General features: G+C 39.7%; 2 protein-coding genes and 3 non-coding genes across 10 annotated transcripts in view; 1 reads left to right on the top strand and 4 right to left on the bottom strand.

The window, feature by feature from the left end:
• Positions 1-75: 75 nt before the first annotated feature.
• GNL3 (G protein nucleolar 3) lies at positions 76-7092 on the bottom strand. The gene is made up of 15 exons (XM_039243638.1): positions 6974-7092; positions 6311-6369; positions 5820-5957; positions 5603-5716; positions 5304-5387; positions 3948-4080; positions 3084-3199; positions 2723-2846; positions 2218-2305; positions 1614-1788; positions 1349-1491; positions 1023-1159; positions 756-937; positions 389-452; positions 76-304 (listed from the first exon to the last, which is right to left on the bottom strand). The coding sequence occupies exons 1-15, from the start codon at positions 6984-6986 to the stop codon at positions 222-224; spliced, it is 1653 nt and encodes a 550-aa protein (XP_039099569.1). The 5' UTR covers positions 6987-7092; the 3' UTR covers positions 76-221.
• Positions 1847-1923, bottom strand: LOC120239450. Its single transcript, XR_005530430.1, has one exon. It is a non-coding gene; the product is annotated as a small nucleolar RNA SNORD69 (small nucleolar RNA).
• Positions 2960-3040, bottom strand: LOC120239451. Its single transcript, XR_005530431.1, has one exon. It is a non-coding gene; the product is annotated as a small nucleolar RNA SNORD19B (small nucleolar RNA).
• Positions 3830-3906, bottom strand: LOC120239455. Its single transcript, XR_005530434.1, has one exon. It is a non-coding gene; the product is annotated as a small nucleolar RNA SNORD19 (small nucleolar RNA).
• Positions 7093-7250: 158 nt separating the features above from the next.
• The window catches only part of PBRM1 (polybromo 1), a 117312-nt gene continuing 99094 nt past the window's right edge, over positions 7251-25468 (top strand). For 4 of the 6 annotated variants that reach the window (XM_039243637.1, XM_039243636.1, XM_039243635.1 and 1 more), the window contains exons 1-4: positions 7251-7342; positions 11887-12039; positions 14226-14323; positions 24456-24603. In XM_039243637.1, coding sequence (XP_039099568.1) covers positions 11902-12039; positions 14226-14323; positions 24456-24603 — 384 coding nt within the window. In that variant the 5' untranslated portion in view covers positions 7251-7342; positions 11887-11901. Of the gene's footprint in view, positions 7343-9704; positions 9845-11886; positions 12040-14225; positions 14324-24455; positions 24604-25468 lie in introns of all 6 variants that reach the window. The other 2 variants (XM_039243633.1, XM_039243634.1) reach the window with 2 other exon arrangements.

Below are 25468 nucleotides of genomic sequence, written 5' to 3'. Positions count from 1 at the left end.
CTATCCAGTTGTGTGTTAAGAGCGGTGCTTCTATAGAATTCAGACACTTTATGAATTGCTTCATTTTTAAAAAAATGAGTGTACCATAGTATATATTTACAAAATTTACACAGCTTGTGGCATACAGCAACAAGCTATACATCACACACAATACAAGAGCTTAGTAGTCCGCTCAAAATGTTTAAAAAAAAAAAAACACCTTCTAAAAAGACAAGGTTCTGTTATACATAGTCTGTGCTGAAGTCATAAGCATCATCTTCCTCTTCGGTCATTTTATCTGAGATGTAAGATAGTGCTGACTCATCTATATTGGAGAAAAAGAGAAGTTGGGGTTAAAAATTCAATAACATGCTGCTCTGTCATTAGCAAATCCCTCCACCCAGCCCACCTGCTTGAGACTCCTCAGGCAGTGCCCAGGACTCCTCTTCTGGGACCATGGCTAAGCTCTCTTCCTGTGGGACAAAGAGAAAGAGTGCAAGATTAGTAGCCCTTGTCTGCTCATTAATCTAAGTAACTGCACATCTGGAAAAAGACTCTGAAGGTACCTGTAATGAGATACACAAAATTAAGACTAATGATTCCAAACCTTAAATACTAAACCTTAGGTTTTCTTGGGGTTTTTTTTGGGGGGGGTGGGGGTGGGGAGCAGTCTGTCATGAACTGTTTAATTTCTACCTTCAGCCCCTTCCCATTTGTTAAACATTAATGCTAGAAAATGTACTTAAGCTTCAGCAACTTGTGTGCAACATACTTACATCAGCTTCTTCGTCAACACTCTCCTGGTCACTGTTGAGGTCGAGGTGGTCCTCCCCCTCCCCTTGCTGTTTCTTTTTCTGTTTTGGCAGTTCTTCAGGTATGTCCATTTCTTCTATTATTCCATTTGTTAGACCCGAAGACTGGAAAAGGATGCTACTGGCTAAACGAGGGCCCCTGATGCCTAGGGAAGGAACATAGCCCGTGTAAACAGGAGACCTTTATTGCACCATCAGCCAACGAAGACAGCAAACCCAAGTCCTCCTTACTGTGTATGCTGTGTGCGTTGTTCTTTTCTAATTCTTCTAGATTAAGGCCCTGTTTCATCTCTGTCATGATGCCCTCGTTAAAATGCGGAGGAGGAGTCCAGGATGTAGGGGGATGGCAATAGTAACCTAAAGAGGCACTAGTGTTCAAAATAAGATCTGTCAGTTATGTAGAAACTAATTTGACAATAAACTATTTGTAAAAAAATAAATAAATAAATAAGTAAATAAATAAATAAGCATTTAAAAAAAAAAAATAAGATCTGTCAAAAATCAGTGCCTTCTTCATTCCATGTGGTCCTTAAAATGCCAACAGAAAGAAGTCTTACCCTGTCCACTCAGACCACATCAGTTTGGCCGCACCTTCTACATTTGGGCTTCCACCTCTTTGGTGCAGTCCTCTTCTCTGAGCAAGCAATGTAAAAAATTCCAGAGGATTCTTAAAGTCTGGGACGGTAAATTTCAGTACTACCTTAAAAAAAAGAAAACTGAAAATGTCATTCATCTCATATAGTGTAAAAAGCCTTGAAAAATCTCCCAATTAAAGGCTTATGATGAAGAGAAAATGGAGCTCAAGGGAAGAGGTTCTTATACCTGTCGAGCATCTGCCTGGGACAAGATGGCGCTAGCAGCCTCTACTGGTTTCACCACTTCAATACTCGCTGGACTCCTCAGAGCAAGTGTGCTGGCAGAGTTAAGCGGAGACACGATGCAGCTTGGACTGTCTATGATTGTGATCTGTTTGTCCAGGGTGACAACCTGCATGCACCTAGAACAAGAGGGATGGTAACTGATGGGAGCACTGGTTTATCTGAACGATGAGAGAGAACACGAAGCTCAGGGTTGGATTGAACAAACTCAGCACCGTCTGTCAGATCCAGTTTATCATCATTTGCTTCATGTTTTATCTGAAACTCTTTAACAGTGCTCCATCTCCTTCTAAAGAGAAACACTACATTACAGCTTATCTACTGACCTAAACACATGCTGTTTCCTCTGCCATAAATAATAATCCCCCCCAATCTATTTGCTTGTCTTTCAAACTAGATCCATTCTTCCCTAAACCTAGCACTAACTTAACCCTATTCCTTTCCCTGACATCTCTAAAGAGTAGAAAATGGTCTTTCTTGAGCTATCCATAATAAAATATTGATTCAACTATGATAAAATATTACAATTATGTAAGAACTCAATTTACCTTGTAAGCCCCATCGATACACCAACATTACATATCCGTTCTTGTTTCAAGCTATTGATGATGCTGCTTTTCCCCACATTTGGGAAACCTACAAATGGGAAATCCACAGAACAAAAGGCATTATGTTTTATATTGGAATTAGAAAATTCCCACTGCCTTATTTTAGATTTGCTTGACGTTTAGAGCAAGATCAGAGTTGGATCTGAGTGTCTTCATTTCAACACTAAGACCAATCTCAGCATCTTCATTTCTTGCACAAGTAATCAAGGATAGGATTATTAATTCACGTAAAGTAGGAGCTTTCAGAAGCCAACCTCCTACAGTACACATCTGGCAAAAAGACTGAAATAGGCAGCAATTAACATTTTTTGTGTGTGTGTTTGAAATGGGCAAGAAGCTAATGTTTGAATGAGCCTTTTATTTAGCACCAATCCCACACAGTTAGCATGGAAAAAGTCTTGGCACATAAGAAGTAATACATAAAATGTGTTGAACTGAAACTCACCAATGACTCCAACCTGAATGGCTTTGCCGTAAGTCTCCTGAAAACTTTTAAGCAGCTTCCAAAGGCCTTCCTTCCCAACACAGCCTTCATTTCTGAATGGAGCTCGCTTCCTTAACTTCAAATGCTACATAAAATTCCAAATAAGTTTAACTACTTCTGGTAACTCACCAGATAAAACCCAAGCAATCTGGCTCCAGAACCCAGCTATTAAAATCACACTATTATCTTTCAGATTATCTGTGGATGAAATCAGAGTTGGATCTTATGAGTTCTCATTTTTAATCAAGATTTTCTACACTCATCATATTTCAGCCATCCGAAATCTGAAAGAACCATACTTCCCACTAACAGTGCAAAATACCTTGATTATCTTCTTGCCCTTGTCCCTCAGATTTGTTGAGGCTCTGAACACCACTGTTGGTAATTCCTTCTTCAAATAATTTAGCCAGTTCTCCAAATTCTCCTTTGGTACCAAATCTAATAGGAATTAGGAATAAGACACATGCTCCAATTTGGTCATTTTATTGACAGGAATATGCATTATCTGGATTTCACTCTGGTTTGTTTCTACAGCTTTTTCAAAATGATTTAAGTGGAAGATGGGGAGAGAGGATAAGCTCCCTACTATGCTGCCCTTATCTCAACAGATTTCAGTATCTATACCTCCGTATTTCTTCATTTCTCCTCTGTAAGGCTTACCCTTTCAAGTTTAAGTCAACCTGTAGATTATTACCCTACTAACTCTAAGGCTATGTTTCCAAAATTTCTGGAATGTTTACTGGCCCCAGCAATAACTGTGGAACCCATTCTTACTCTCTGCTTCCCAAGTTTTCCCGGCCCTGATGCTCAAACCCATATGTACCTGCACTTCACATAAATACTATTACATATGGACATTATGCAGGTGTTGGGAATATGGCACACTGCCATTCCTTCCTATGTGAAATACATTGCACAGTAAGCTGTATACAGAAGCTTACACTCCTACATAAGATAAAGTGCTAAGTAATGAATGTCAAAAGGATAGCTGAAACCAATTAATCACTTATAGAAAATTATCTCCACCCATTGCCCAGTATGGTCTTTGGCAACAAGACCATATGCACTGGCTTTATTGAGATCAGAGTTGGATCTTAACAGTCTTCAGTGAAAATCAGACTGTTCACATGTTTTCCTCATACCTCGCTAGTGCATATGGAACAAAAAATGCATCCCTTTTGCTCACCTGATTTATTTAATACAAGTACCAGCTTTTTCTGTCCACTCTGGATAATGGCCTCTTCTACCTGGGGACACCTGCAACCGAGAGGATCTCTGGCATCCAACACCTCCAGCACAATATCTGAGGCTTCAATCACCTGTCAAGACAGAGACTATCAGAGGAGCATCCCTTACTCTGGCAACACCTTCATACAAATATACTAGCGTTTCCCACTTTGCAACAGTGTGAACTCGATGTTGGATCTTTTGTCTTCTCTTTGGCATGAAGGATGTTCACATATCCATCATTTCTCACAGGAAAGTAAAAAACACGTTTGCCTGGCAGCCTCTGGTCTCTCATCAAAGTGGATTTCAAAGGTGGAAATACCCGACTGTCTTGAACCCTCCCACAGTGAATTATGTAGTTTGATAGGCCCCCTGTGGCCCTGCCAAGACTGCTGAGTAGCAGTCCTGTTCTGTTCACAGAGGAGAGTGAGCTTGGGAAAACAGGCATTTGGGATGGGAGTTCTGGGGAGCAGCTATGCCAAGACACTCCTTGATCTCCTTCACGTGGGCTTCAACAGAGCATTTTAAAGACTTTTTCCACACTGGTTGCTCTAATGTATTCTCCTCTATTTTAAGTTTATTTTGGGGGCGCCTGGGTGGCTCAGTTGGTTAAGTGTCTGACTTCGGCTCAGGTCATGATCTCACGGTTTGTGGGTTTGAGCCCTGCATTGGACTCTGTGCTGACAGCCAGCTCGGAGCCTGGAGCACGTTTTGGATTCTGTATCTCCCTCTCTCTCTGACCCTACCCTGCTCATGCTGTCTCTCTCTCTCTCAGAAATAAAAAACATTAAAAAAAAATTTTTTTTTTAAAGTTTATTTTTGAGAGAGCAAGCACCAGTGCCTGCATGTTGGGGGAGAGACAGAGAGAGGGAGAGAAAATCCTAAGCAGGCTCCATGCTAAGAGCATGGATGTGGGGGCTTGACTGCACAAAACATGAGATCATGACCTGAGCTGAAATCAAGTTGGACACTTAACTGAATGAGCCACCTAGGCACCCCATATTTTCCCCTATTTTAAAAAGCCCTACACCGTCATGTTCCTTTAACATAAAGTGCCACTTTTAAAAATCATACTTATAGGAAATGTGTTCCTATGCAAAAAGTTTAAACCATAAGAGTATCTCCTTTAGCTAAACAGAAGAGGCCCTAAATAGACTAAGCCACAATAAACAAATAGGATAAGCCAACTTTCTGAAAAATTTTTCTAGCTCAAGTGAATTCCACTTTCACCGTTTCACAGTTGTATCAGGAAAAAAGGACTCCAGTCTTTCCCAACCTCATTACCATTTTTACCCACTGACCTAGACTAAAATACCTTTTTAAGTTCCTGACAATACAACTTCTTCGGATTCTGTTTGCCTGACTTGGTTTTGTTCTTAGCCTTGCATTGCCCAGATTCCTACAAGATAAAAACAAACAAAAAAAAAGGACACAATTAGCAGTTCAGTTGTAACATCTTTCTCCACTTCCCGCAGCTAATTAGGGACATTCCAATTGTTATTTCCATAAATAAAACAGAACTCTTTTTCTGCCCAGGAAGCACAATAGCCCCTGCCCTGAGTGTGCTTTTACTTCTACAGTAGAAGTCTCATTCACAAGGAGACTTAATTATACCTCCTTCACAGGTTCCAAGTTAGATGCCTTAACACCAGGGTTAGTTTCAAGTTTCCTTTTCTTTTCCTGTTCTTTATGCCTATCAAGTTTCTGCTGCTGTTTTAGTTCTTCAAGCTGTAACCAAGAGAAATGGGTGAGCCAAGGCAATTTACTTTACTTTCAAAAACTACACATACCCACACGTCACTTGTTCAAAGTTTCAGCTAACATATCTTACTCGCTGTTTCCTTAGCTCTGCTTCCCGGAGAAGAGCCTCCTTAAAGGGAGCACTGTTTGGAACTCCTGGGTCTTTTCTAGGCTTTTTGTGACCCCGTTTTTTGGCCTCCTTCCTCAATTTTCGATGGTGCTCTCGAACCTATCATGATAAAAATTTTTACTTAGTTTATGAAATTTACTAGCCAATGTGGCTAAAGTTGTAACTATATATACAACATGCATATTTATGTATAAAATAGCAAAGAAAAAAAAAGGCACCAGTTGAGTCTCTGCAAAGGCTAACGTACTGATCAGAGTTTACATTCTTTCACCAAATTACTGCACATCACCACAGCCATATTCCTGATGCCTACGAACTTGTGCTCATGAAGAGTCTAAGTTCGATTTCATTAAGTGAAAACCTATTAATCCAGACCCTCTAGTGGAGGAGAGGTGGAGCAGAAATCATATTAGCATTATCTCTAATATAGTTCTCCCAAGCACAGGACTTACCTTTTTTTGGATCTTATACCGCTTATGACAGGTCATGCGTTTACTTGCTTTCTTTAACTCTACAAAGAAACCCGTCACAGAAGGATTAGACACAAATGATCAATTTGTTTCGTTTTTAGTGGGTGTGCTCTGGAATCACGTCCCTTTTCCTATTAGTTAATTAACTCTCAAACCTAAGTATCATACGTGGTGGATAATAAACATGCGCCACTCTAAAATCCCAGAAAATTTGACTCCATAGATGCAGAGCAGAGCCCAGCTTCCTTGCTCCCACTCTTCCCATATAGACGAGTTGCATACAAGAGCATGAGACCCCTAACGGCAGCCACTTCTCGTCAAACACCATGAAACAAAAGTTACAAGCAAACAGTGGCTTTCAGAGGCGGATCTCAGACCTCACCAGGACCAAAATGAACGTGGCCGAGGAGAAAAGTCTGGGCCCGAAACCTGGTTCAGACACTGTTTCCTCGCCTAGTCTCCACTTATGTCTTCGTTTCGTACTACAGGCGCGCGGCGAACGTGGGGCCTTCCCCCTTTCGGTTCAACTGTGGACCAGCACGACGGCCTACCCGCAGGCTCTCCATTCCCGCAGAAGAGCGCCCGGTGGTGCATAAGCTAGCAGAGACAGAGTCCCCTCCACACCCGCTTCCCGACGCCACTCACTCGGTCGCTTCATCCCGGTAGCGAGAAGGGAAGTACCCGAAGAGGCTGCGGCTACAACGTGCGTCCAACACAGCCACGTGTGAACTACAGCCAAGCGCGAGCGCCACGCACTGACGCTACCGCCGTAAAGAGCGCCGCCGCCCGCTCGCGTGCGCGCGCACGCAGTGTCGTGCGGAGCTGGAGTCGCTTGGCGGCCGCGGGATTGGTTTTGCGGCGGCACCGGGAGGGGTGAGGGCGGTGAGGGCGGCGGGTGCTGGAGCGACGGCAGCGGCCGCAGCCGGAGGAGCAATAGCAGCAGCCGTGGCGGCCACGGGGCGGGGCGTGGCGGTCGGCGACCGCGGCCGGGGCTGCAGACGACGGAGCGGCTGGGTAAGGCCGGGTCCGGGGCGGGTGGGGCCGCTCCCACTCGGCCGGCTGCCGGGCCTTTGTGTGGGCCCCGGCGGGCGGGAGCAGCAGCGGAGGCCCCGCCCCGGCCGTGGGGACGCGCCGGTCGGGCCCGGCGCGCGGGGCGGGGCTCGGCGGCGGGCGTCGGGACGGCCCGGCAGCTTTGCCGCACCTGCTGGTGGGGACAAAGGCGTACCGCGGCCCGGAAACTTCGCTCCCATTTTCCCGCCCCGGCGGCTGGCCGAGCGCTTGTCGCGGGCAGCTTCAAAGCTGTCAACGTTTCCCTTAGTCCCCGTACCAGTGACAGGTCCGGAAAGTCTTTCATTTCTTCCGCAGGTCAGGGCCTCCTTTTTTTGTTGTTGTCGGTTCGGACGCAAACTCAACTAGCGATTCTTTCTTTCTTTTTTTCTTTTTTTTACATTTTACAGATGATTGTGTTAAGACCGAGTGTTTTATCAATGGCACTTGTATTTATAGTAGAGGCTATTTATCTTATTTATATGAAACCACAAAAAATTGAGGTTTTAAAGCTGTGTACGTTTCCTGCTTTTTAATTTTTTTACTGAAAGAGAAGCGTAGTTTTGTTGTAATACGGTAGATTTTGGTGATTAAAAGAAGAAAGATTGGCAAAATGTAGAAGAAATACTGAAAAAAGACAAATACATGGTATAGCAGATATAGAAATTATTGCTATAGTTAGAGAAACATGTTGGAATAAAACATTATTAACTTATTTTCCAAAAAACTAGGGCTCCTCAAAAATGATTTTGAGGTGATTTTTCCCCATTAAGAGTAATATGATTTTGCTTTATTACTTGTTAACATATTGTTGTATTTTAAAATTCAAAGGAAGATTAGAAAGTATCTTTTGAAGAAATACTTACAATTAAGACAGTAACAAATATGTGTGTGGGTAAAAGGAAGGTCCTTGATCGTTTTCTTTGGCTTTTGGGTCTACACAATACCTCACATGTTAATATTCTATCCAAAATCCCAAGATTAGTAAGTTGTAGTGTATCTATATGATAAGCTATTATCAAGCCATCAAACATCACGTGGAAAAATGTTGACTCAGAAGAATCGTAAGTTAAAACACAAGTTACAAAATAATACATAAGGTTTAACACTTTTGTTTTAAAAAAAAAAAAAGGCAAAGCATAGAATAAATACAGAAAGCTGTGAATGCCAATGTTAAGGGTGTTTTTTTCCAGAAAGGATTATAAGTTTTTTTCCCTTGGAATTCTGTTTTCCAAGACTCTTGTTTTAAGCATGCATTACAGTATTGAGTATCAAGAGAAATAAAGGAGGGTACTAAAAGTTAATAAGCTGTCAAAATATACCATATGGTTGTAATGAGTAAATATTTTCCTAGTTGCACATTGTAAAGTTATTCTTTAGTGTCCACTGTAATTTGTTGGTTGTCAGACTTTTTGACATGTAATTATAATCAGTGCCATTTTAAAACTTGTAACTGAGCTCCAGAATCTCGAGCTCCAGAATCTATTTCCTCTTTGTGGGAAAAAAATTGCTGAAGGGATGCTCATCATAATCTTTTTAAATTGCACAAACTTTAAATGTCCCACTTATGTATACTTTTAATATGTTATTAAAAAGATGAATTGATCTTTCATATTATACCAAATACTATTTTATAAGCCAGTGCTACAAAAATGAATAAAATGCTTTTCCTGTTCCCAGGGGAGCATGTAATCCTACAGTTGAAACTTCTTTGCTGCGCTTTGAGGTTTCAAAGTGATTTCATGTACATTTCACAGCCCCAGTAATCTAAAGGAGATGTGTAGATCTGACTGCTCTCATTTGAGAAGTGAAGAACTGGATCCAAAAGGTTGTGACTCAAGTAACATCAAACAGATCATGTGAGGTGGGGGACTTGAAACTCACATTCTGGTCTTCTGATCTCAATGTTACCTTTCCCAGCTGCCAGGTCACATTGCCTTTCTTGCCAGCTTCCAAAATACATTTAAAAATGTGTCCATTGAATAAGAAAATAATTGAAAGTTATCCTGAAGTTGCATCTTTTTCTTGTTTTACCAGGGAAACTGAATGGTTTAAGGACTTTGGGATATTGTGTGGTCTAAACTGGTTTACACATACCAATGATTTACATTTTTTTGTCATTTGCTTTTCACTGGATTATTTATTAAGGTAATTTTGATCTGACAAAATGATTGAAGGTTTTGTTTTTAATCTTTCTAAATGTGTGTGTGGTGTCTTTCCAATGATGTTAGGACTTTTGGAAAGAAATGTCTTTCTCTGAATTTTTTTTTAGGGGGGGGGGGCGGAGTTTTCCAGACTGCTCACATGGGCCATTCTTGGTTTGTTCCAGCTTGCCAACACTTGGGGTCATATGTGAGCCTTCCACATGTGTTCACTCTCCATTCCAGCTCTGTGATTGAACTCTGCTCTTATTGACTAGGGGGCATTTGGGCAGGCATGCTTCATTCCTGGAATTGACAGTCATTCCATGTGAGTAAAGGGGAATATCAGTGAGCCTTATTTAAGTATATGAAAAGCATTTGGTTTTAAAATGGAAAGAAATGTCAGGTACTGTTAGTGCCTGAGCCTTTGCAGCAGTTTGGCTCAAGAAAATTGATATGCTTATGTTTTCCAGTTCTCTTTCTTTAGCAGTTCTACTTGAATGTTTTCTATCTATTCGTACTCATTTTTATTCCTTCTGACCTTTTTTTTTTTTTATTTCCCCTTTCTCTGCCTTGTTCTTCTCTTTCAGTTTTGAATATATTAACACTGAATCAGCACTTCTAAAGCCCTTCCTTCTCCCACTGGCTTCACTTGGCCTTCAGACATAATGAGGAGACTGGCTTTTCGAGGCGCTGGTTGTGCTCTGGTAAAGCTGGTAAATTACTGATCATCTACACCTTTTCTCTTTTCTGTCCTTCCTTGCCTTTTGCCTTCCACTTTTCTTGAATTTTGTTATCAGTTCCATAAAGAGTCCCTCCTCATTTTCATCAGATTCACTTGTGTCCTTGTCATAGCTTGTTTAATTAGGTTTGGTCCTTAGTGTCTTCACTTTAATGAATTAAGGCCAGTTGATCAGCTTTTATAAACAAAAGAAAATCAACAAAACTTGGCTATCCTTGGCATAAGCCCTTTGAACATTTAAGCCACGTGTAGCCAATTGCAAACTAATATACCATATAATGAACCAAAGCCTAGAGGAAGGAATATTGTCATAGAAGGCTGTTTTAAATACCATGTGGACTGTGTTTCAGAGGAAGACATAGGGGACTCCTCTTGTTTCTTAGTGGTTACCAGAATTTTTTTTTTTTTTTAATACTGGTTTGTTTTGCCCCTCGTTTCTGTTCCTGAAGATGCCCAATTTTTTCCTCCATACCTACTGGCAACTCATTCTTTCAGCTGCTGGTGTCTTAGTTTACTGAAGTTGAATGTTGATGAGTGAAATTAGGATAAGGTTTTTCTTTTAGCTTTAGAGAAAGACCTTTGGAATCATAGTATGCTATTTGATACTGTTGTTAAATTGTATAAGCATTAAAGAACCTTCTCAGGCATATACCCTTTCCCTGTAGCTGTAGCAGATCATTTCAGTGGTTGCATTTTTTGTGTTACAATCAAATGTGTACCTTTGTAAAGTTGTGTTAATATTAGTTACTAGACACCTACCTAACCCTGAAAGCAAATATTTATGTACTTCTGAAAGACCGAGTAGGACCTAAAAGTTCACTTTTGAGCTGCTATTCCAAATCACCTACTGGAACTTAAAGCTATGATTTCAAAATTTATGAGCATGGAATACCTCATATGACTGAAAAGGAGATCAGTCTGATTGACAGAAAAGCTTCAAAGTAGTTTTACTACTTTGACACAGGTGTGGTAAGTCACATTAAGTGTTTTCCAGGGATATGTGTTGTGGCCTTCTTTAATAAGTGGAGGAAATTCATTTTCAGTGCATTATTCTTAGAGTTCATCTAAAATGCTAGAAGATTAACTGTCCTCTACCTTCTACACTGTGCCAGTACTTATGTGCCTCAAGCACTGATTGCTATTTTTTCCATGTCATGGCCCACCTGGAAAATGATCATTATTGTAAGACACACTGGGGAAAACAGATGAAGCTGCTGACTCCAGAAGTGCTTGCCTTTGGGCTTCTGTCCCCGTGGCCTGCCTGGCTGCCTCAGGGGCTTGAGGGATCGGTACTTCCACATTGCATTACATGTAGGTTTTTAAAATCCAGTGAGGAGTAAATTTGGAACCAGATGTGATTGGGTCATTCAAAATTGGGTGCTACATAAAAGGGTATACTTTCGTTGAGTTTGTCCTATCTGAATTGAAAGTGTAGCATTTTGGTAAGTGAAGGGGCTAAAACCAACAAGGTCCAGAATTTCCATTGAAAAAACTGACAGTTAAATTTCTTTACAACAGTTAAAATATCCTTGTAAGTGAACCAGAGTCGTGGTAGCACATGGCTGTCTGAGGGCTTGGTGGCAGTGTCTAAATTTAAGTATAAGAACATGGCTGATTATTTCTTATAGAAGAAGTTGGATTCCATGGGTTCCAAGAGAAGACGAGCTACCTCCCCATCTAGTAGTGTCAGCGGGGACTTTGATGACGGGCACCATTCTGTATCCACACCAGGCCCAAGCAGGAAAAGGAGGAGACTTTCCAATCTTCCGACTGTAGATCCTGTGAGTAACTGGCACCACAGTTTCTGCCCACTTTTCCTGTTCTTCCTTTAAGGATGAGCAGTTAAGATCCAGGGCCTCACCACTTCTTTTTTCTCTGGCCAGATATTCTTAATCTTTTATGAAAAGTATATATTTAGCTAACAGTCTTAACAGTATTAGGACAATTCAGTGTTAAGAAATAATGGTGGGTGAGTGTGGGTGGGTAAAATAGGATAATGGGACTAAGAGGTATAAACTTCCAGTTATAAAATAAATAAGTCACAGAGATAAAAAGCATAGGACAGAGAATACAGTCAATAGTGTTGTAATAACATATGGTGATAGATAGTAACTGCACTTATGATGAGCAGTGAATAATGTATAGAATTATTGAATCATTGTTGTACACCTGAAACTAATATAACATGTGTTAGGTATACTTCAGTAATACATTTTAAAAAACAAGTATTCAGGACCTCTCAAAAATAATTACTCTGAATACATTTAGAATGAGAAATTTGCATAAAATTATTTCTGTTTTGACAAAAAGATGTTTTTCTAAGAGTATAATCTGCTAAAGCACTTACCTTCATTCTAATTAAAAATAACCAAATAGGTTTAGGAATTCAGCGGATCAGAGAACGGCAGACAATGTAATAGAAATATATACAAAAACATTTTTTGTAGTTTTGAGATATAATTGACATACAACACTGTATAAGTTCAGGGTATACACTATAATGATTTGACATATATTTTGTGAAATGATTGCCACAATTAGTTTAACATCATCATCTCATATAGATGACCCAAAATAAGGTCTTTTCCTTGTGATGAGAACTCTTAGGATCTACTCTTTTGGCAACTTTCAAATATACAGTATAGCAGTATTAACTATAGTTGTCATGTTGTACTTTATGTTCTGAGTACTTCTTTATAATAACTGGAAGTCTGTACCTTTTGACAAAAAAAGAAAAAATGTTAGTATTCACATTATATGTTCATTCAAATAACTTTGTGCTTGTCATGTGCCACGCGCTCACAATTCTGATGGTTGGGATATAGCCATGTGTAAGATAAGCCAATTTTTCACATGGAGCTTAGATTCTAGTGCAGCAGAAGCAGAATGTAAACAGATGAACAAATAGCTAATAAAGTAACCTCAGCTAATAATAACTGCTAAGAAGAAGAGTTCGGCTGATTTGGCCTGCTTGGGTCCAAACCTTGAGGCGTTTCTTTGTGATGGAAAGGCATTGGCCCCACAGAATAGTGGGGAACGGTGTTCCAGTGGGGAGGGACCCAATTCAAAAGAGCTAGGTCAGGAATGAGTTTGTTGTGTTGTGATTACAGAACGATGGTCAAAAGGGAGAAGGAGACTGGCAGAGTCTGCCCAGCCACAGTATGTAGTTACCCTACCTACTCTGTGGTCATTATTACAAGTTTAGATTTTATTCTCTGATTAGTAAGAAGCCCTTCTTTTGGATAATTTTAAGCAAGAGAGTGATACAAGCTGATTTAGCTTACAGGAAAAGAATAATCACTAATAGCATAAATCTGATGGAAGATAGCAAAAAGTTTAATAAGTTAAATTATTTTATTTTTTAAAATGTTTATTTGAGAGAGAGAAAGAGAGAGAGAGAGAGAGAGAGAGAGAATCAATCCCAAGCGGGCTCCATGCTCAGTGCAGAGCCCATTGCGGGGCTCAGTCCCACCACTGCAAGATCATGACCTGAGCCGACAGCAAGAGTTGGATGCTCAACTGATTGAGCCACACGGGCACCTCATGAAGTTAAATTATTTTAAAACTTTTAATGTTTTGGGTTTTTTTATTTTTGAGAGAGAGAAAGAGAGAGAACATGAGCAGGGAAGGGATAGAGAGACAGAGATAGAGTATCTGAAGCGGGCTCTGGGATGATAGCAGTGAGCCTGATGCAGGGCTTGAACTCATGAACCGTGAGATCATGACCTGAGCTAAAGTTGGATGATTAACTAACTGAGCCATCCAGGTACCCAAGTTAAGTTATTTTAAATAAGGAGATACTGTCAGCACATTTCAGACTTGGGATCCTGTGTGGCAACTTAGGCATTTCTCCATCTTCTCTGCTTGCCTTTTATGGGTATCTTTTTATTAAGGATAATCCTTATACATACATTGGCTCTCTCTTCACATTTCTGGTGATTTTTTTTTCATTTTTTCACATGTGTAGATTGCTGTGTGCCATGAACTCTACAATACCATTCGAGACTATAAGGATGAGCAGGGCAGGCTCCTTTGTGAGCTCTTCATTAGGGCACCAAAGCGAAGGTGAGTTGGAAGGTGAGTGGGAGGGATTTGGTCCTGGGTCCATGTTTGTGGTATTTGGCAGTTGAGGTTTTTTTGTTTGTTTGTTTTTTGAAAGAAATGGTTTAAACGATACTAGAGTCCAGATTTTAGTTTTAGTTGTCAAGATGCAGTGGAGCATATTTTAAGAAAATCTGTTTATTGTGAAATACACAGAATGTAAAATTTAGGCATTTTACATTTTTAAGTGGACAGTTCATTGAATGTTGTTTATTCACATGGGTGTACAACAGATCTCCAAAACTTTTTCATAATGCAAAATTGAAACTCTATGCCTGTTAGAGAGCTCCCAATGCCTTTCCTCCTGTCCCCAACCCCTGGCGGCCACCATTACACTTTGTTTCTCTAAACTTAACTATGTCAGGGATTTTATGTAAATGGAATCATACAGTATTTGTCTTTTGTGACTGGCTTCTTTAACTTAGCATAATGTTTTTAGTGGTCATCCATGTTGTAGCATGTATAGGATTTTCTTTCTTTTAAAGGCTGAATAATATCCATTGTACATCTTTTGTTCATCTCTCCACTGATAAACACTTGGGTTGCTTTCACCTCTTGGCTATTATGAATAATGCTGCAGTGAACATGGGTGTATAAATACCTCTGATTCTGCTTCCAGTTCTTTTGGATATATACTTAGAAGTGGCATTGCTGGATCATACAGTAATACAGTAATTCTATTTTTAATTTTTTGAGCAACTACCATACTGTTTTCCATATCACTGTACCATTTTACATTCCCACCAACAATATACAAGGGTTCCAATTTTTCCATATCCTTGCTACACTTGTAGTTTTGTAGTAAAAATCAAAAGTATGAGTCATTGTGATGGTTAATTCTATGTGTCAGCGTGGCTGGGCTACGTAAGGGATGGCTCACATAGCTGAGAGGCATTTCTGAGTGTGTCTATAAGGATGTCTCTGGAAGAGGTTAGCATCTAAATAGTTAGACTGAGTACAAAAGATGGCCTTAACCAGTGCATTTGGATATCATCCAGTCCCCTGAGGCCTTGAATAGAACAAAAGGGGGAAGGAAGGATGAAGTGGTCTCTGAGCTGAGACATCCATCTCCTTCTGCCTTCAGATCTCAGAGCTTCTGGTTCTTGGGCCTTCAAACTCATATTGAATTGTATGTACCACTGGCTTTTCTGGTTCTCTGACTGGCAGATGGCAGATCCTGCGCTCCTTGGCCTGTATAATATCATGAGCCAATTCCTATAACGTGTGTGTGTTTGTGTGTGTCTCCTGTTGGTTTTGTTTCTCTAAAAAACCCTAATACAGTCTTTCAACTTTGTTCTTCCTTTTCAGGGTAGTTTTGGCTATTTGGGGCTCTTTGAAATTCCATGTCAATTTCAGGATGGATTTTTTTTTTTTTTTTTTTTTTTCCTGTTTCTGTAAAAAATGCTGTTAGGATTTTGATAGCCATTGCATTGAATCTGTAGATAGCTTTGGGTAGTATTGATATCTTAACAATACTTAAGTTTTCTAATCCATGAACATGGGATATCTTTCCATTTATTTGTGTCTTTAATTTCTTACAGAAATGTGTAGTTTCCAGTGTACGAGTTTTTTAACTTATTGGTTAGCTTTATTAATGAGTTTTTATTCTTTTGATGCTATTAAAGTTGAATTGTGTTCCTATTTTCTTTTTGGATTGTTCAGTCTTAGTGTATAGAAATGCAATGAATTTTTGCATGTGGTAATTTTGTATACTGGAACTTAGCTGAATTCACTTATTTTACGTTTGTTTTTTGAATCTTTAAGAGTTTTCTGCATATGAGATCATGTCATCTGTGAACAGAGATAATTTTACTTCTTCCTTTTCAATTAGGAGGCCTTTTCTTTTTGTTGCCTAATTGCTTTGGTTGGGACTTCCAGTAATGTGCTGAAAAGTGGTGAGAGCAAGCATCCTTGTTTTGTTTCTGAACTTAGAGGAAAGGCTTTCAGTCTTTCACCATTTTGAGTATGATGGGAGCTGTGTGCTTTTCATATATGGTCTTTATTATATTGAGGTACTTTCCATCTGTACCTAATCTGTTGAGAGTTTTTATCATGAATTTTGTCAGATTCTTTTTTTGCATTAGTTGAGATGATCATGAAGTTATTTTCCTTCGTTACTGTGATGTATTACTTTTATCAGTTTTCATAGGTTGAATCATTCTTGAGTTCTAGGAATAAATCCCACTTGTTTATGGTATATTATTCTTTTTTTTTTTTAATGTTTTTATTTATTTCTAGGAGAGAGAGAGAGAGAGAGAGAGTGAGCAGGGGAGGGTCAGAGAGAGAGGAAGTCACAGACTGAAACAGGCTCCAGGCTCTGAGCTGGCAGTCAGCACAGAGCCCGACGCGGGGCTCGAACCCACGAACCGCGAGATCATGACCTAAGCGAAAGTCGGACGCTTAACCGACTAAGCCACCCAGGCGCCCCAGTATATTATTCTTTTAATATGCTCTTGAATTTATTTTGCTAGTTTTTTGTTGAGGAATTTTATATCAGTGTTCATAAGGGATATTGGTCTATACTTTTCATATAATATGTTTGCTGGCTTTGGTATCAGGGTATTGCTGGCCTCACAAAATAAGTAAATTTTTCCTCCAATATTTTGGGAAAAGTTCAAGAAGGATTAATGTTAGTTCTTTAAATGTTTGGTAGAATTCACCAGTGAAGCCATTAGGTCCAGGACTTTTCTTTTCTGGGAGATTTTTTTTTTTTAATTAAAATTTTAAATTCCACTACAGTTAGCATACAGTGTAATATTAGTTTCAGGTATACAATATAGTGATTAAACAGTTCTGTACATTACTCAGTGTTCATCATGATTATGATGTATACTCTTTAATCCCCATCACCTAGTACACCCATCCCCCACCCCCACCCCGCCCAACCTCCATTCTGGTAACCTTCAGTTTGTTAAGAGTTTCTTGGTTTGCCTTTCTCTTTTTTTTCCCTTTGCTTGTTTGTTTTATTTTTTGAATTCCACATATGAATGAAATCAGATGGTATTTGTCTTTCTCTAACTTATTTCACTTAGCATTATATGCTCCAGTTCTATCTATGTTGTTACAAATGGCAAATTTCTTTCTTATAACTGAACAATATTTCATTGTACATATATACTGTTTCTTTTTTTCCATTCATCTATCAGTGGACACTTGGGCTACTTCCATATTTGGCTATTGTAAATAATGCTACAATAAACATAGGAGTATATAGCCCATTGAATTACTGTTTTTTTAATTTATTGGCTAAATACCCAGTGGTTTTGCCAGATGATTTTTGGTTAACTGGTTCCATTTTTTTTTTTTAATTAATGTTTATTTTTGAGAGAGAGAAAGAGCATGAATGGGGGACGAACAGAGAGAGGAAGACACAGAATCCGAAGCAGGCTACAGGCTCTGAGCTGTCAGCACAGAGCCCGACACGGGGCTTAAGCCCACAAACTGTGAGATCATGACCTTAGCCGAAGTCAGAGACTTAACTGACTGAGCCACCCAGGTGCCCCAGCTGGTTCAATTTTCATATTTGTTATGGGTCTATTCAGGTTTTCTGTTTCCTCGTATTTAGCCTTGGTAGGTTATATGATCCTAGGAATTTATCCTTTTCTTCTAGGTTATCCATTTTAATGGCATACAGGTATTCATAGTATTCTTTTATAATCCTTTTTCTTTCTTTGACATTGGTTGTAATGTCCCATCTTTCATTTCTGATTTGTTTTGAGTTGTCTCTTTTTCTAATTCATCTGGATGAGGGTTCATCAATTATGTTGATCTTTTAAAAAAACTGACTCTTAGCTTTATTGATTTTTTTTTTTCTATTTTCTGTTTCTTTTATCTTTACATATCATTTCCTTCCCCCTGTTTTGGGGTTTATTATATTCTGTCTCAAGTTCCTTGAGAGTGAAGCATAGTTTTAAAAATTATTTATAGCCTTTAAGATAGCGTTGAAGTTGTAGCTATTATCATTAAAAGGAGTAAATTTTTCAAAATGTACAGAGAGTCTGTGGTCACTGTTTTCATCATGCTTTTTTTTTCTGTCCCTGTACTTTTGGGTTTGACTTCTGTGGTCCAGTGAAGCAAAAAAAATGCTGGCCTAGTATGCACATTGTACACACCTCCCTGTGGAAGCTGTGTTCTCCCTGACTAGAGCTTCCTCCTCTCTTGCTGTCAGAATAACATCAACTATTCCCTTCTAACTCGGGAAGTTGAAGTTATTTGTTCTGAAAACATACAGAATGATGGCCCCCAAATATGTCCATGGTCCAACCTCTAGAACCTATGAATATGTTGGATTACATACCAGAAAGAAATTAAGTTTGTTAATCAACTGACTTTGACTTGGAGAGATTATCCTGGATTATCCAGATGGTCTCATTGTAATCACAAGGGTCCTTAAACAAAGAGGAGAGAGAAGGAAGAGTCAGAGTCAGAGAGAGATTTGAAGATGCTATACTCCTGACTTTGAAAATGGAGGAAGAGGGCTACAAGCCAAGGAATGTTAGGCAGCCTCTAGAACCTGGAAAAGGTGAAGGAATGGATTCTTCGCAGAGGAACACCAACACCTTGCTTTTTAGCCCTGCAAGACCCATTTTGGACTTCTGTAAAATAATACGTTTCTGTTGTTTTAAGCCATTAAGTTTGTCTTATTTTTTTTTTTTTTTAAATGTTTTATTTATTCATTAAGTTTGTCTTAATTTGTTACAGCCGCTTTCGGAAACTGGTACATTGAGTTAACTAAAGATGTAGGTTCATTCATGGTTGTTAATGCCACAGTGCATAACCAACAAGCTGAAGGGTGAGCTGAAGGCAGACTTTTCACCTCAGAGAGCAGAGCCGTTAAGAAAACAGTGCAACATCCTGAATTGAAGGATGTAAATTAGTCATGGCTAAAAAAGAAAGGCTCTTTTTTAAATGAGGTAACTGTCATGGGCGTCTGGATAGCTCAGTTGATTAAGCATCGGGCTTTGGCTCATGTCATGGGGCGCCTGGGTGGCTTAGTCGGTTAAGCGTCCGACTTTTGCTTAGGTCATGATCTCGCGGTTCGTGGGTTCGAGCCCCGCGTCGGGCTCTGTGCTGACTGCCAGCTCGGAGCCTGGAGCCTGTTTCAGTCTGTGACTCCCTCTCTCTGACCCTCCCCTGCTCACGCTGTCCCTCTCTCTCTCTCTCTCTCTCCTAGAAATAACTAAAAAAAAATTAAAAAAAAAAATGAGGTAACTGTCTCCAATTTCAGTTGTTTTATCATAACTGTCTTTTAAAAGTTATTTAATTAGCATATGATAATAAAAGCCCATATATATTACTTACCACATACTAGACACAGTGCCAGGCACTTTCTTTATATTGTTTAAACTTGTAAAATATTATCATGGTTTATGGGTGAGAACTTGCACGAGTTCTCAGAACTACTAAAGGATAACCAGGGTACAGACTCCAGTCTTTCTGATTCTAGAGCCAGTATGTAGTATAGAGGAGCAGCTTTGTACTGGAGCACACAAGCTTCTCATTGACAAGGACTGCCCATCTGCTGCCTGCCACCCCTCAGCAGGCTAGTTAGTCCTGAGGGCTGGAGGATATAGGCCTTGGGTGCTAGAGCACTGTCTTCTAGCTTCCCCACATGTGGCACCCTGTGAGCACTGATTGCCTTCCCCCAGTGCTGTGCCAGAGAACAGCTCTGGCTTCCATGGAATGTATGTGTTTTCTTAAGAGTTTGTGGGAGGCAGTAATGCTCAGAGCTACACAATTGTGAATCTTTTCGAGACTTTGTTTGGATTAGTATACTAAGCTACTTGTGCTAAGACATCCAAATTAACAATGGGTGAAACAAGAAAAATTGCTTTTTCTCATATAAAAGTTCTGTCCTATAAAGTCCTCACGGTCTAGGAACTGTCTCTTTCTTCTGCCGTCCTTGGGTTATCACTCTTAGCTATATGGTCTGAGACGGCTCACCGGCACAGCTGTCTTTCAGCACATAGGAAAAAGAAGGCCTGTTAAGGATATGGTTCACCCCAGCTCTTGTATTGTCCAGAACTTGGCTGCAGCAAGGCTGAGGAATATTCACTTTAGTGCCTACACAGTAGCTCAGAGTGCAGCCATCCTGGGGATAAGGGAAATGAATTTGGGGGTAGCCAGTAGGCTCTGTCTATTAGGCCGATCACTTTTCTGGTTAAAAATTTCAGTTATGGTTTGGCTGTTCTGTGGCCATTTCATAGCAGGGTGCCCTCACCTATTGTTGGAAGAGAAAAGTACATGCAAGAACATGTACTTCACAGTGCTATTTGTGTGTGTGTATCTGCAAGTCTGAAAGAATACTGATTGTGTGGTTACCTCTACGTGAATAGGGACAATATTTATTATTTTATGCTTTTCTGTATGTTGATTCAAGTGGGAAAAATTAGTAGAACTATTTCATTTTGAAAAAATGAGGACCTTGTTTTAACCTTACCACATAGAGTGGAATGTTGGGATCTTGATGTCCCTTTTGTCTTTGTGGTAAGTCCAAAAATGTTTTTGAGGAGCCGTCTCACAGGGCTTCTGGGAGAGTGTTCATTCTAGGCACATGTCCTCATTAAGTGCTCGGTTGTCTACAGATAATCTCCTAAGCCTGAAAGGCTGCTAAGGTCCAGCCTTAGCAAGGAGCATCGGACAGGACCCATCAGGTCCAGGTAGAGAGAGCCATTGTGGACATCAGGTTAACAAAGCCGTAACACTCATCCTGAGAAAGTTCCTTGGTGCCAATATTAGGCCTGGATGGTCTTTTGTTGTTCTTCACTAAGACCTTTATGTTCTTATACTTTCTCTGAATAGCAGAATGAGTACTCCTTTTATTCCCCTCATACTTAATTTTATAGTTCACTATAATTATAAGTAATTGATGAGAGTTTAGAAAACTCAATTTGATCTTCCTCCTCATTTCTCTTCCTGAAGAACTTAATCCAGAAGCCATTAGGTGAGACCCAGAAAACTTGGCATCTACAGGGAAGATAAGTAGTGGGGTATTGGGGAGAGGGTTTGGACAGTAGCAATATCACATCACAGAGTGTCAGCTTGGGCATGGGAAAGAGGGCGGTCATGTAGAAGGACTTACTGGCACAGGGTCTTGAGGCCTAAGTGGAGGGAAGAGGATGTCCATGTTGGGAGAGTGTTGGTGGCAGTGGCCTTTCATGGATGGGGCCAGGAGGGCATCTGCTTAGGTTGTGGCCTAGCATAGGCAAGTGGCCATAGCCTTATTGAAACGAGAAGAAGACTTGTGGGGTGGGAGTAGACAACAGCAAGAGGAGATTGGTTACATACAGGAGAATAATTATGTAAGTAGATATGTTGTGAATAATATTACCCAGGCTTCTCGTTATCTGAGAAAGGGAGTACAAATATGGAAAGGAAACTAGAATGAACTCTGGTGTAGGATTGGAATTGGAAATGTTGGTGTGAATTTATGATTCCCAACATACATAAGTAATAGAAATATAGATATAAGTGAGCTTATGTCTATCCCCAGCTTTGTCCATTGAGATAGCCTGGGAGTGGCAACACACCAGCAGTTCTTTGGGGAAATGGCTGATTTTAATGGCAGGAAAAGTACAAGATGAACCTGTAATATTTTAGGCTGCCAGAAAATAAGCAGATGTTCAAAGGATGATGGGAACATGTCAAAAGGACATAGAGAATAGAAATCATCTTGAAAGGACTCCAACTGCCCCAACCTTAAGCAGATTGAACTTCAGAATAATTAGAGTAATGGGTTTTAATGACTTCCAGATAGGAATCCAAGAATCCATATGGATGTAAATAAATGAGTAAATTGATTAGGAATGGGCTTAACATAGTCAGGAGGTACCGCTCTGTGAAGTACAAGGAGAAAAACAGTAACTTGGTCAATTGAGAAGCGTGGCAGATATCATTAAAATCAAGTGATCAAAATCAGCTTCACCTAAGTACTTGGACAAATTGAAATTGTGTGCCACCTGATAGGATATTGTGTGACAAACATTGTCTATCATGTCTGTGATAGACCTGCCAAAGAAGTGTAGCCTGCATTTATTCATCAGAAAAACAGACAAACTCAAATTGAGGGACGTCCTATAAAATAAATGGCCCATAATCTTCAAAAGTATGAAGATCCTGAGAGTTGAAGAAGGACTTAGGAACTGTTTCAGAATGAAGGAGACGAAAGAAATAGAACTAAATGCAACATGTGATTCTGGACTTGATCCTTTTGCTATAAAGGACAGTTTTGGAACAGTTGCAGAATATGAATGGGGTCTGAGGATTAGATGGTGGTACTATCAAAGTCAGTTTCCTGATTTTGATGGTTGAGCAGTGGTGCTTGTCTGTAGGAAATACTAAACTCTTCAGGGGTGATAAGACTCATGTGAGTAGCTTTCTAGTGGTTGAGGGAAACATGTTTTATACTCTTGGAATTTTTGTGTCAGAATAAAAAGGTTTTAAACATTAAATACATTCTATATGTGTGTATATATATACACACACACACACGTATGTATAACATGTCACCCAAAGTCCCAAGAGAGATTAAAGCCTTAATGACCATGACATTCTTTGTATATTAACATGTTTCTTATACATCTAGAATGGAGTTACTTACCTACCCCTGAAGGAGAATTGAGAGAAATAGTCACTTAGATAATTTTTCAGGTTTACTTGTCTCATGAAATTTCATTTAACAAAAAGCCAGAAAGAAGAAGAATAAACATCCCTGAACTCAAAACCCAACCTAAGATGTTATCATTAGAACTGCCTTTGAGGGCCACCTGGGTGGCTCAGTCACTTAAGCATCTGACTCTTAATTTCGGCTAAGGTTATGGTCTCAGTTCGTGAGTTTGAGCCGCATATCAGGCTCTGCACTGACAGCATGAAGGCTGCTTGGGATTCTCTCCCCTCCCCCCTCACTCTGCCCCTCCCCCCTTCTCTCTGCCCCTCCCCCACTCATGCTCTCAAAATAAATAAACATTAAAAAAAAAAACCATGCTTTTGAAGGGGCGCCTTGGGTGGCTCAGTCTGTTGAGTGTCCAACTTTTGGTCTCTGCTCAGATTATGATCTCATGGTTCCTAAGATCAAGCCCCACTTCAGGCTCTGCAGTGACAGCCTGCTTGGGATTCTCTGTCCTCTCTCTCTGTTCCTTCCCTGCATACATGTGTACGCTCACTTTCTCTCTCTCTCTCTCTCTCTCTCTCAAAATAAATTTTATTTTATTTTAATGTTTTTATTTCTGAGAGAGAGAGAGATAGTATGAGCAGGAGAGGGTGAGAGAGAGAGGGAGACAGAATCTGAAACAGTCTCCAGCCTCTGAGCTAGCTGTCAGCACAGAGCCTGACGCGGGGCTCGAACCCACGAAGTGCGAGATCATGACCTGAGCCAAAGTTGGACACTTAACCAACTGAGCCACCCAGGTGCCCCAATAAATTTTTTAAAAAACACAAAAAAGAACTAGTTTTGAAATTTCCTGTATGACTATCCTGGATAGTCACTATCCTCCCTTCCAAGAGATAATTACCATCCTTGGTTTTGTATTTGCCATTACTATGTGTTTTTCTTTTTTTAATAGTTCAATCATGTTATTTGTATCTTAAGCCCTTTTATCTTTGGTAAACTCTTTGTGTCATGGACCACATCTTCTTTGTAAGTTTAGTAATTGATGTTAGAGAAGTATGTATATAACAGGCACTTGATAGTACTTGGCAGAAAAAGCTCTGTGATCACTAAGTGAAGAAAGACAATCTATTTTGTAAGTTTATAAAGAGTTTTGAAACCTGAATCTGTTTTCAGCCACTATTAAACATGAAAGGTAAGTGATTTTCATTTGCAGAATATAACATTGATATAGTTTTAGTGCTAGTACCCTAAATTTTAAATATTTAGCATATAAATGATCACTGATATTAAGTAGGATTTTTACGTCACTGACACATACTTAGAAAAGGGCTTACGTATGTGCCTTGCTTTTGTTAGTCCCCTTTAGTTCTAATGGAATAAGTCTAGTATCTTCTGTCACTTGGAATGTTAGACATTACCACAAATAGTTTTGAAATAGAAATTTTTATGGGCTTTGGACTAATACCTTTTGTAAAAAAATTATAACAGAAATCAACCAGACTATTATGAAGTGGTTTCTCAGCCCATTGATTTGATGAAAATCCAACAAAAGCTAAAAATGGAAGAGTATGATGATGTTAACCTGCTGACGGCTGACTTCCAGCTCCTTTTTAACAATGCAAAGGCCTATTATAAGGTAAGAAACCATCAAATTTGGAAGGTATCCTATTTGGTAAAAATTTGGCCTTTTAATATTTATCAATCTGGTAGGTAAGTAGTGTTTACTCATTTGGTGGTTTGAGTTTGTTTCTCTTACTACGAAAGAGACCAGGGGCACCTGCGTCACTCGGTTGAGTGACTTTGTCTCAAGTCATGATCTCACAATTCCTGAGTTTGAGACCCACATCAGGCTGCTGTTGTCAATGCAGATCCCACTTTGGATCTTCTGTCCTCCCCTCCCCTCCCTTACTCGTGCTCTCTCAAAAATAAACATATACTTAAAAAAATAAAATAGACTGAAGATTCGTATAACATGAACCATTTTCATTCCTTTTGAGTCTTTTCAAATTTTTTGCTCATTTTTCTCTGGAGTTGTCATTTTCATATTTTTAGAAAATTGTTTATATATTGTAGATACTAATCCTCTTTGGTTGTATTTGTTGCAAGTATCTTCTCCCACTGTGTACAGTTTTTATTCTTTGTGATGTCTCAGTGAATAGAAGATTGTTATGTTAATATAATCAAATTTATTAGTCTTCATAGTTTGCTTTTGTGTCTTGTTTCAGAAGTCCCTCTTATTCAGACATTATAAAGATAGTCTCTCTCTCCCTCTCTTTTTTTTTTTGGAAAGAGAGGGCACAAGTGAGCAAGGGACAGAGAGAGAGGGAAAAGAAGGGCTCACCAGGGAGTCTTGTTTTACCCAGGGGTACGAGCTCACTCACTGTGGGACACGAACTCATAAACTGTGGGATTATGACCTGAGTTGAAGTCAGGTGCTTAACGACTGAGCCACCCAGGTGCCCAAAGATATTCTTCTCTTAAATATTACATTATATGTTAAC

The sequence above is a fragment of the Hyaena hyaena genome, unplaced genomic scaffold (assembly GCF_003009895.1).
Source record: "Hyaena hyaena isolate Hyena2069 unplaced genomic scaffold, ASM300989v1 scaffold_231, whole genome shotgun sequence".
NCBI lineage: Eukaryota > Metazoa > Chordata > Mammalia > Carnivora > Hyaenidae > Hyaena > Hyaena hyaena.
The sequence above is the reverse complement of the archived record's forward strand: the minus strand, read 5'-3'. Positions and strand labels throughout refer to the sequence as shown.